Here is a 10,956-nt window from a genome sequence, read left to right on the forward strand (position 1 = left end):
TCTTCTGTTCATCCCCGCATTGTGGTAAGAATGTATAAAATGGTCTTACCAAGGACGCTATATTGGTCTATTTTGTAATACGTTAGTCATCTGCAATATTTGCTTCTGACGTGTCCAGAACTGCAATACTTTCGATTGCGCAATATCTATGACGTCTTTCTGACCGTTCCAGACCATTCTACCAATCATTGGACAGTTTTATATCATGTGATCAAAATTGACCAATGAACGTTCAGTGGTGCCAGAAATAGTGTCGTCATACTGTATAAGTAGTCGAGCCCGTCTGTTCGGCGTCATTTCCAGACAAGAGAGAGATTCGAGTGAGATTGAACCGTCTTTATCACAAAAGAAAGGTAAGTTTTTCGCCGTTGTCTGCTCAGAACAGACGAAATACTTCCCAGTCTTGTGAAAGGTATTTGCAGCCATCGATGTAGGGCCAGTTTTCTTGAGCTGTGCTCCTTTTTCTCGGAAGCTCTTGAAAAAATGGTTTGGCGCCATTTTGTTGTTTGTCTCATTCACGTCCTGTCTGATTTCGTTCGTCAAATCGTTTACTTGTAACCGTTGCCTGTTCCAGACAAATGTGTTCGTTGAGGAAAATATCTGTAGCTAGGCCATGATTATGTAGCACTTCCTCTTTTGAACTGGTGGTGAATAATTTTCAGAGGAACTATGGTTCCTCTGTTGTTCTGTTGTCACAAATATGTAATTTGTATGACCCTGAAACACCAAAGTTCAACTAGGCTAGATTTTGCTAAAACGTTCTTCTTTTCTCAGTGTCTGGGCTCACAGACCAATGCTACTTTAATCGTTACGCTGAATACATAAACATTGCTTTTGAAGAGTTATTTCCGTGGCTGTTCTGGAACGTTCGTCGATTTCTTTGTCGCAGTTTTAGGCCCCCAGGGCTTTCTTCCTTATCTATCATGTGATGGTGACGTCACAGCGAGTTGTTTTTCTACATGTCCAGACCCGCACACTCAACCCTGCCCAACCCAAACTGTTTCCCGTCTGTTTCTGGGAGTGAATATGTCTTGGTCTGACAAAATCCCTGCAAATCTATGAAGAAAGTGGAATGCTAAACATCATATAACATTTTGAATGACTTGAGTGTTTTAACATCATACAGGTAAATTGAGTCCTGCATCAAGACACCTTGCATATAGATTATGTAACGGCTTGGTCTCATTATGTTCCTGTTATTATTTTCAGAATCATGCAGATCTTTGTGAAAACCCTGACTGGCAAGACCATCACCCTTGAGGTCGAGCCATCCGACACCATCGAGAATGTCAAGGCCAAGATCCAAGACAAGGAGGGCATCCCCCCAGACCAGCAGCGTCTTATCTTCGCTGGCAAGCAGCTGGAAGATGGCCGCACCCTGTCTGACTACAACATCCAGAAGGAGTCCACCCTCCACCTTGTGCTGCGTCTGCGTGGTGGCATGCAGATCTTCGTCAAAACCCTCACAGGCAAGACCATCACCCTTGAAGTCGAGCCATCCGACACTATCGAGAACGTCAAGGCCAAGATCCAAGACAAGGAGGGCATCCCCCCAGACCAGCAGCGTCTCATCTTTGCCGGCAAGCAGCTGGAAGATGGCCGCACCTTGTCCGACTACAACATCCAGAAGGAGAGCACTCTCCACTTGTGCTCCGTCTGCGTGGAGGCATGCAGATATTTGTGAAGACCCTCACAGGCAAGACCATCACCCTAGAAGTGGAGCCGTCAGATACCATTGAAAATGTGAAGGCCAAGATCCAAGACAAGGAGGGCATCCCACCAGACCAGCAGCGTCTCATCTTTGCTGGCAAGCAGCTGGAAGATGGCCGCACCCTGTCTGACTACAACATCCAGAAGGAGAGCACTCTCCACTTGGTTCTCCGTCTGCGTGGAGGCATGCAGATCTTTGTGAAGACCCTCACAGGCAAGACCATCACCCTTGAAGTCGAGCCATCCGACACCATCGAGAATGTCAAGGCCAAGATCCAAGACAAGGAGGGCATCCCCCCAGACCAGCAGCGTCTTATCTTCGCTGGCAAGCAGCTGGAAGATGGCCGCACCCTGTCTGACTACAACATCCAGAAGGAGTCCACCCTCCACCTTGTGCTGCGTCTGCGTGGTGGCATGCAGATTTTCGTCAAAACCCTCACAGGCAAGACCATCACTCTTGAAGTTGAGCCGTCAGACACCATCGAGAACGTGAAGGCCAAGATCCAAGACAAGGAGGGCATCCCCCCAGACCAGCAGCGTCTTATCTTCGCTGGCAAGCAGCTGGAAGATGGCCGCACCCTGTCTGACTACAACATCCAGAAAGAGTCCACCCTCCACCTTGTGCTGCGTCTGCGTGGAGGCATGCAGATCTTTGTGAAGACCCTGACAGGGAAGACCATCACCCTCGAGGTGGAGCCGTCAGACACCATTGAGAACGTCAAGGCCAAGATCCAAGACAAGGAGGGCATCCCCCCAGACCAGCAGCGTCTCATCTTTGCTGGCAAGCAGCTGGAAGATGGTCGCACCCTGTCTGACTACAACATCCAGAAAGAGTCCACCCTTCATCTTGTCCTGCGTCTGCGTGGTGGCATGCAGATCTTCGTCAAAACCCTGACAGGCAAGACCATCACCCTCGAGGTTGAGCCATCAGACACCATCGAGAACGTCAAGGCCAAGATCCAAGACAAGGAGGGCATCCCACCAGACCAACAGCGTCTCATCTTCGCCGGCAAACAGTTGGAAGATGGCCGCACCCTGTCCGACTACAACATCCAGAAGGAGAGCACCCTCCACTTGGTGCTGCGTCTGCGTGGTGGAAACTAAGCACGTCCAAGCACTGGAGCTGTTCCTCAAATGGCAATTCATAGATGAGAAAATTGTCATGAACTGAATGGACTTATTCTTGACCACTGAACTCTCTATCTGCTTTAGACATTCATTCCATGTAGTGTCATGAGAAGTTTAAACTGTACTGCTGTCCATTTCTGTTACCATTCAGTGACAGAAGTTGTTAAATGTAATCTCATTATTCTTCGTCATTAAAATTGCTATGCTGAACTGACTTTGTTTTGTTCTTATTATTGAGTGTCTGAAATACTAGTATGTAATAACACTTAATGAAAAAAGTAAATATCAGCAATATTAAATTTGAAAATATAATGTATTTGATAAGCCATACATAAGGTACTACATTGCAGTAACCTGGATATACATTTGTGTTAGGTCAGCAAAATTTTGCCCAATCTGTCATCTTTCACGGACAAATCATATATAAAAAGGAAAAAAATGCCTAGTGTATCAAGAACAAAGTAGATCCTGATTTGCATAACTTATTTGTGTCACTTGAATTACTTTCATACCAAAGATTACAACAATCTGTCAACCGGTTCTTTAGTTGTCGCCATTCCAAAACACAAGCTGCTGGGGGGTGCAAACGTCACTTCTTCCCTAGCCCAAGAGCCAAAATTCATGACCCTTTTGTGTCCAGATCTGGACCAGACGTTCAGCTGCAGTACCAACAGGGGGCCCAAAATCTAATTTCAAAGTCTCATGAAGACCTACCAACATTGCAGTCTAATAATACAATGTAAAAAAGGCTGAATTACACAGTTTTATAGAACACACAATGGCACAAAATATCTTTGATATTTACAAACATGATCAAACTGAATAACAAGAATATATACAATTGGTAGTCGGGTGATTACACAGTAGACAAAGCACTGTTCAAGAGTTTTGACAGGTATGGAATGGCACTGTTCCTGTACCTCTCGGATCTTATAGAAGGGAGACTAAGCTGAAACCCCCCTTTAACAACAATATAACATGATGAGTAACAAAGAACTCTACACCGGTCTACCCCTGATTACCCAGACCATTCAGAACAGACGACTGGCCCTTGCCGGTCATGTGGTACGCGACGAAGAGATGGCCGCTAAAGTCCTTCTCTGGCAACCGGATGTAAAAAGAAGGAGGGAACGTCCGTGCCTAACGCTAAAAAAACTGATCGAGGAAAAGGTGGCCTATGGGATGAGGAACTTCTGTCCGCCATGCGCAACAGAGTCACGTGGAGAGACATTATGAATGGCACCTCAAAAGAGGATGACCTGAACTGAACTGAACATGATGAAAATTTTTAACTGTTCTCCAAGTCATAAATTTCACTTACCAGAATTTTCGACTGAATCACTCAGTTTTCCTCAGCTATCTGACCCAAATGCTGTAGACACATGATTTTTCCCACGTGTGACATCAGCAAAGGGTCAAATAACATCTTTTAACAACACTACAAAAAGGTAACTGCCAGGTATAGGATCATTTAGCCATGGTGTAGCCATTGGAAGCCGCTGTTATATATTCTGTAGATTACTAGTACATCATAGTAATCGTGTGTGAAGCAATATTATCAAGGAGCATACTAGTAATTTATCCTTTGGTTTTATGTGTGTATTAAAAATCAGTGTGTGGTCATGTCAGGGGACTAGATTAGGTAGGTGGTTTTAGCTGTGTCGGCAAGGAAGTCTTACCTTACCTGGGCCCTTGACCCCGTGCGGAGCAAGGAAGTCTACGACGTATAAATAGTGGACCACTAGACATGCTAGACTAGAAAGGCGAAGAAAATGCCTCAAACACAGAGCCGAACCCTACATCTGCTTGGATGACGTCACCCCCTTGAGCCTAATGGAATGCTCCTCCTGCGTTGAATTGTGGGTAATAATCACTTCCGTGGTGTGCTAGCGTGGAGAAAATTCTGCAAAAATGAGGGTAGAAAAATGTTTCTTCTGTTCCAGTCCGATTTATCCTGGACACGGGATGCAGTTTGTTAGAAACGACTGTAAGGTAAGGGATGATCACATTTTGTATTGAAAAGGAAAGAGTATTTATAGCGTTACTGTTTTGGTGGCATGTGGCGCCCCCCTCCCACGTCTGTGCTGTAACATGTGCAAACTTGCATGATGACGTTTGTCATATACATAATATATAATAAATATGAAGAAAGACAAAACAAAAATTTATCTACTCTACGTCTTATAGAAAATAGTAACCCAATTGAATCAACTGTTCCACAGATATTTGTCGTCGTCTTTTATATAAGATTATTAAGAATAAGAGGTTCAAAATTTTATCAAACCAAGGAGGTTAAATTATACAAATGTTATTTTTAACCTCCTTGATCAAACCAACGAGCCACGTCAAGGAGATTTAAATGATTTTAAGACCTCTTTGATTGAATGGGCGTAATCCTTCGATGCTGACGGAATTTCTTTAAAGTTATTAAGAAATTATAAACTAAAACAAATGATCTGTACATTAATTTTACGACACATAAAACTAAAAGTCATATAGTCTAGGAATCCTTATGTAACAGTGGGGGGTTTATAGGCTACCAACTGACCCGGCCGAGGGGTCTAGACCTTTTCGGCCGAGCGGTTAGAGCGTCTGGTTATGAATGATGGTGCCCGGGAGGTCGTGGGTTCGAACCCCAGCCCGGGACCAGAAGGGTTTTTACTGGCTCCTCCTGTTTCTTACATATGATTACGATCAGGATTTGGTTCTGTAGTTGAAACAACTTTTCCTTTCTGTCACACTCTAGATCTTCAGGTTTTGCCGCTCAAAATGCCACAGAGCCTTCAAGAAGAAGAGGAATCCTCGGAAGGTCCGCTGGACCAAGGCCTTCAGGAAGGCAGCAGGAAAAGACTTGGCTGTGGTGAGTGTTGGTCAGGCTTTTAGCTAGGGGGTGTCCAGGGTGTCTTTTGGACGCCCTGTACTGAAAATAATAAGAAATTGGACGCCCTACTTTTTTGTAGGACACCCTAAAGACGCCCTATTTTTCCACTCCCAACCCCTGCCATGCACACATGCCTCCCTTCAGCCTTACTATAAATACAAAAATGATGGTTTACTGAAGGAAAAAACTCAAATTTACACCTGAAAATGCAGAAAGTAGTGTTTGAGAGCATTATGAATTTCAAAAAAGTCCCCCTAAAATCTTGCACTCAAAAATGGACGGCCACCCAAAAAATCCTAGCTAAAAGCCTGGTGTTGGTGTCTTGTAAGGCTTGTTAAATAGTTGTTATTTTTAGAGAACCTAGTCCCATTGCTGTAGATTGTTTAGAATATGTACTAGTAGCCACTTCATGTATGTGTATGAAATATGTTGTCACATACACGCAATCGCTATTTCTGTTTATATCGTGTACATTGTACATGCAAATTATTTGAAGACATATGCGGATTACCAATATTGAGACACAGTTTAAAAAAAACATTAGCTGGGCCACTGTAAATCTTTTAAAGGTCGCTTTGGCCACACCAATTTAATTTGTTGGTTCTCGGATTCGCCTCTTCATTTTTTTCTGATTTGCAAAAAAAAAAAAGATTCTGGTTCTGAATCAACTCAAAAATGCTCATATTTTGCCCCCAACAGTTGAGGAAATTCCTTTTCTTCCTAGTTGTTACAGTTTTTTTCATCTATCAATGCAGTGGTTTGATTAAAAGTTCAAAATTTATACTTTAAATTTTAACCCAGCCTTTTTTGTTGACTTCATGGCTCATATTGTAGCATTTGGGGCTATAATAGGATGCCTAGACCTGTTTTTATTTTCATTAAATTGGTGTGGCCTTTGTATGTAAAAAAAAAAGATAACTTGCGCACCGGGCAACATGGCATCTGCAATACGTCATGTAGAAAATATGGTTTGCGCAGTGAGTATTTCAAACCTTGCTGTGTATCATGCTGTTGAAATGTCTGTGTTTAGGACGCTTCTCTAGAGTTTGAGAAGAGGAGGAATGTTCCAGTCAAGTACAACAGGGAGCAATGGAAGGACACAAGTAAGGATCTCACATTTCCTACTATGATAGATGCACAGTACATTTATTCAGCTCCATTTGCACTTAATATCACAGGAGTAAAAAGGAAGTTTTTGTGTAGTAAGTTTGCAGTTGAAATAATTCTATAGAGCAGCACAATGGAAATGCATGGTACATGTATCATGATTTTGTAGTGGATATCAGTATCATCACCATTAAAAAACCGGTAGTACCAGTATTTATGTTTGAATTTATGTAGTAATGTTAAGGATTTGTTTTGACTTTTTTGTTTCATCATTTCCAGTTAAGGCAATGAAGAGAGTAGAAGACATCAAGAGTAAGAGGCAGGCCCAGTTCATTCTCAACAGGTATGTACTTATGTGTGTTTATGTATGTATACTTGCAGTACCATGGCCACGGGTATGGAGGCATTGTTGTGTGTTTATGTATGTATACTTTCACAGTGGTCGAAATACTTTTTTTCAGTGATCTGCAATATTGCAGAAGAGTCAAAATTTTGTTCTGCAATTTGGAAATACTTTCTGCAAATACACAAGCCTCCATACTACAATCTTGCAAGTTTATAAGCATGAACTATTGATTGATATGCAAATTAGTGAAGACAAATTTTTGGAAGTCCAAAAGGAAACAAAAGATAGACAAGTCAAGACAAGGTTGATGTAAATTAGTGAAGAAGCTCCTGTTGTTTCAGAACGTCTGTCCTTGGGGCCAAGAGCACCAAATCCCAAGTGCCAATTTTTCCTGCTGCAAAATTGCAGATTGTATAAATTTTTCTTCTGCAATCTTTGAAATCTATCTGCAGATTGCAGACTGCAGACAGGTATTTCGAACACTGTTGCAGTACCATGGCCACGGGTATGGAGGCATTGTTAGGCTATCAGTGTCCCGGCTCTGCTTTAGTGTGTGGTGTGCAGATGGCTATGTGAAAATACCCCTTGAGACAACCTGTGACAATTTTATCTGGTAGCTGCAATCATCAAATACATGTATCAATGAAAAAAATGTTGGTAAAATGAAATCAAACATTTATACATACATCACACTTTTTTGGTGTTGAAAGTTACATCAAGTCAATACTACATTATCAGAATTTTTGGATAGACTTTGATGAAAGTTTTAAACACAAAACTAATCACATGCCCGTAGCCAGGGGGGGTTCGAACCCCCACAAGGCTCAAAGGTCCACTTTTTGGTCCACTTTTTATCTAAAGGTCCAAGATATTTCTTTAAAAGATGGACTGATTCGTGTTACCTGCGAGGCTGGAATCGTAGGAAAATGGCTCATTTTGTCATTGAAAAAAGTTATCTCTGATTTTTTTCTTTGAAATCCTCTAAAAACTGCAGGAAATGCCATTTCAGAAGGTTCATTTTCCAAAATTTTCCGGGGGAGCATGCCCCCGACCCCCTAGGAACCTCGCGCCTAAGGCGCGCACTGGTCCCTCAAGCAGTTGGAAGACCCCCCCCCCATTCAAAATCCTGGCTACGGGCATGAATCATGAAGCCTTAAGCTTGTTAGATAGGAGAAGGGCTAATCACATTAATGTACTGTAAATAAAGTGCTGTAATTCACTTGGGGACAGGTGCAGAGAAAGGAAAGTCGGCAAATTATTTGTTAACGGTAATGATAAGTTCCGAATAAGGTACAAAAGTGACCGCAAAGAAATGCAAACACAAAAGGACCGTGAAAAAAATTATGATTTACAGTATGTCATTATCATACATCAAGGCAACAATATATTTTCAGATATTTTGGCTAGACTTTGACAAAATATTAAGGTTTTAAACAAAACGAAAGGGGAAGGGCTAATCACAATAATGTAATTAACTCTCTCATTTGTACGTGCTTCCAGACTGAAAAAGGGGAAAGAGCTGCAGAAGGAGGCCGACATCCGGGAGGTTAAACAGAACATCAGCCTCATCAAGTCTCCTGCAGGTAAGTCTTGTTCTTACAGTAACACTACAGTAACACTACAGTAGCACTACAGAAGCACTACAGTAGCACTACAGTAGCACTACAGTAATACTACAGTAGCACTACAGTAACACTACAGTAGCACTACAGTAATACTACAGTAGCACTACAGTAATACTACAGTAGCACTACAGTAACACTACAGTAGCACTACAGTAGCACTACAGTAACACTACAGTAGCACTACAGTAACACTACAGTAGCACTACAGTAACACTACAGTAGCACTACAGTAGCACTACAGTAGCACTACAGTAACACTACAGTAGCACTACAGTAACACTACAGTAGCACTACAGTAGCACTACAGTAGCACTACAGTAACACTACAGTAGCACTACACTACAGTAGCAATACAGTAACACAACAGTAACACTACAGTAACACTACAGTAACACTACAGTAACACTACAGTAACACGTGGGCAAAATGTACTGCACCTCCGCTAAACCCATAATGTATTGTGCATAACAATAATTCAAGGTAGGGTCTCATATAAGGTCGTATTTTCTATATAAGGTTAATATCCCATCTATAGATTTCAAATGCTGTGTCGGAAAAAGACATCGTCTGCAGCAGGCTAAAATTCTAATGACCAAATATCCAACAAAAACTGTGAAAAATCCCAAAAAGTATGTTCTGCTGGCATGCTCACTACAGTGTCATGTCACGGAAAAAGTAGGTTAAAGACATGTGAATATCAAATATACCAACCATATGTAGTAGCTTGAAAATATTTTAATCACGATGACTGAGAAACGTTTGTATGGCCTTTCAAAAGTGCATTTTTTTGAGACGCATCAGCAAGTTTTTTTTTCATCTGTACATTTTATTTTTGCATTTCTGTGCTTATGAAAATACAGAAATGCAAGTATAAAACGTAGCAAAATAGTATATATATGTATAAAACGTCTGGCGGGACTGGCTTGTGCCGACTTTTCCGAGGCGGGGCATTGAAATTTCGAATGTAACAGGAGAACCATGTGCATTTATTGTTAACGTGTTGTTAGCCAGGTAATACTAGTTAATCAACTACAATCAGATAAGGTCGTATTCTGGTGTTGTGAGCACTTAAAACTCTTTGCAAAACCTTGAAGTTAGAACTACTGATTGTATCGCAGACATTCAGTCTGAAGCTGTGAGGAGTTCTTGGGAGTAAGGATTATCCTTAATGTACCTTGCAAGGGTGATGGCCTCTGATTTACCTTTGTGGGATTAGCTTAAAGTACCAAGGTTGTTGTGAGACATAAGCCCTCCTTTGTCTTAATGGTTAGGGATAATCTGCACAGAGTACATGTACAGAGATGCAGCAATGGGTTGTTAACGTTAATTAGAGATGTTACAGTCCCTCTTGCTGATTGACTGTAATTTGGTCTAAGTGTGGTGGGACGTATTTTCGTGGTAGGCAAAAAGGGAGGGGTTTGCAATGTTTAAGGATTACACAAGTGGGACACAGAGTGTGATTACTGACAGACAAACTGTATTTGTGTGATGATCTCACAGCGGACAGGTCACTGTGAAAACTGCTAACATTAAAACCACTGTGACTACTTGAAGATAGAGTACCTTTGTGGGGTCATGTGGCGTAACAGCAGAGCGTTGGGCTCAGACCTAAGAGGTCCAGGGTTCAAATCCTGTCCTGTCACTGATCTTGTGCTCTTGGAAAAGGCTTTCCTCACTTTTCTCAGGTGTAAATGAGTACCTAGCTTTGGCTAGGGCCGTTCCTCGGAGAGGACGATAGCACCCCACGCACGTTAAAGAACCCACCATGCTTATCGAAAAGAGTTGGGGTCCTTCCCGGTGTGAGTGGTTCAAACCTTACAGTCTTACGGTCAAACCTGGGGGCGTATTGAGGTCACCTGAGTTAGCGCCGAATGGCAGCCGCTCCAGACCCTTGCGATTCATCCCCACTGATTGAAAGCTCCTCACAATTCAGCCCTTGGCTGTAAAGACAGAGTAGCCAGCCCACCCAATAATGATACCTCCATCAGTTACGAGACAAGCCCCCACAGACAGTGCACAAATTGTAGACATCAGCTGTAATCCCCCAGTCATCTACTTGGTTCTTTGTGGCTGTGGTCATTATTAGTTAAGGCAGCGGCAGAGCCATCATTAGTTAGGATGGCCCTTGTTAGATCCCTACGGTACGACTTACGGATACC

General features: G+C 42.3%; 2 protein-coding genes across 2 annotated transcripts in view; both read left to right on the plus strand.

Moving 5' to 3' along the window:
- Positions 1-232: 232 nt before the first annotated feature.
- On the plus strand, positions 233-3,045 carry LOC109470766 (polyubiquitin-C-like). The gene is given in 3 exon segments (XM_019769837.1): positions 233-353; positions 1,210-1,643; positions 1,646-3,045. Coding segments are annotated over 2 exon segments (1,599 nt in total). The 5' UTR covers positions 233-353; positions 1,210-1,213; the 3' UTR covers positions 2,815-3,045.
- Positions 3,046-4,679: 1,634 nt separating this feature from the next.
- The window catches only part of LOC109470767 (probable ribosome biogenesis protein RLP24), a 14,277-nt gene continuing 8,000 nt past the window's right edge, over positions 4,680-10,956 (plus strand). Inside the window, exons 1-5 of the mRNA XM_019769838.1 lie at positions 4,680-4,830; positions 5,585-5,698; positions 6,750-6,822; positions 7,106-7,169; positions 8,673-8,755. Of these exons, the coding sequence (XP_019625397.1) occupies positions 4,750-4,830; positions 5,585-5,698; positions 6,750-6,822; positions 7,106-7,169; positions 8,673-8,755 (415 nt within the window). The 5' untranslated portion in view covers positions 4,680-4,749. The remainder of the gene's footprint in view (positions 4,831-5,584; positions 5,699-6,749; positions 6,823-7,105; positions 7,170-8,672; positions 8,756-10,956) is intronic.

The sequence above is a fragment of the Branchiostoma belcheri genome, unplaced genomic scaffold (genome assembly GCF_001625305.1).
Source record: "Branchiostoma belcheri isolate BF01 breed outbred unplaced genomic scaffold, Haploidv18h27 scaffold231, whole genome shotgun sequence".
Classification (NCBI taxonomy): domain Eukaryota; kingdom Metazoa; phylum Chordata; class Leptocardii; order Amphioxiformes; family Branchiostomatidae; genus Branchiostoma; species Branchiostoma belcheri.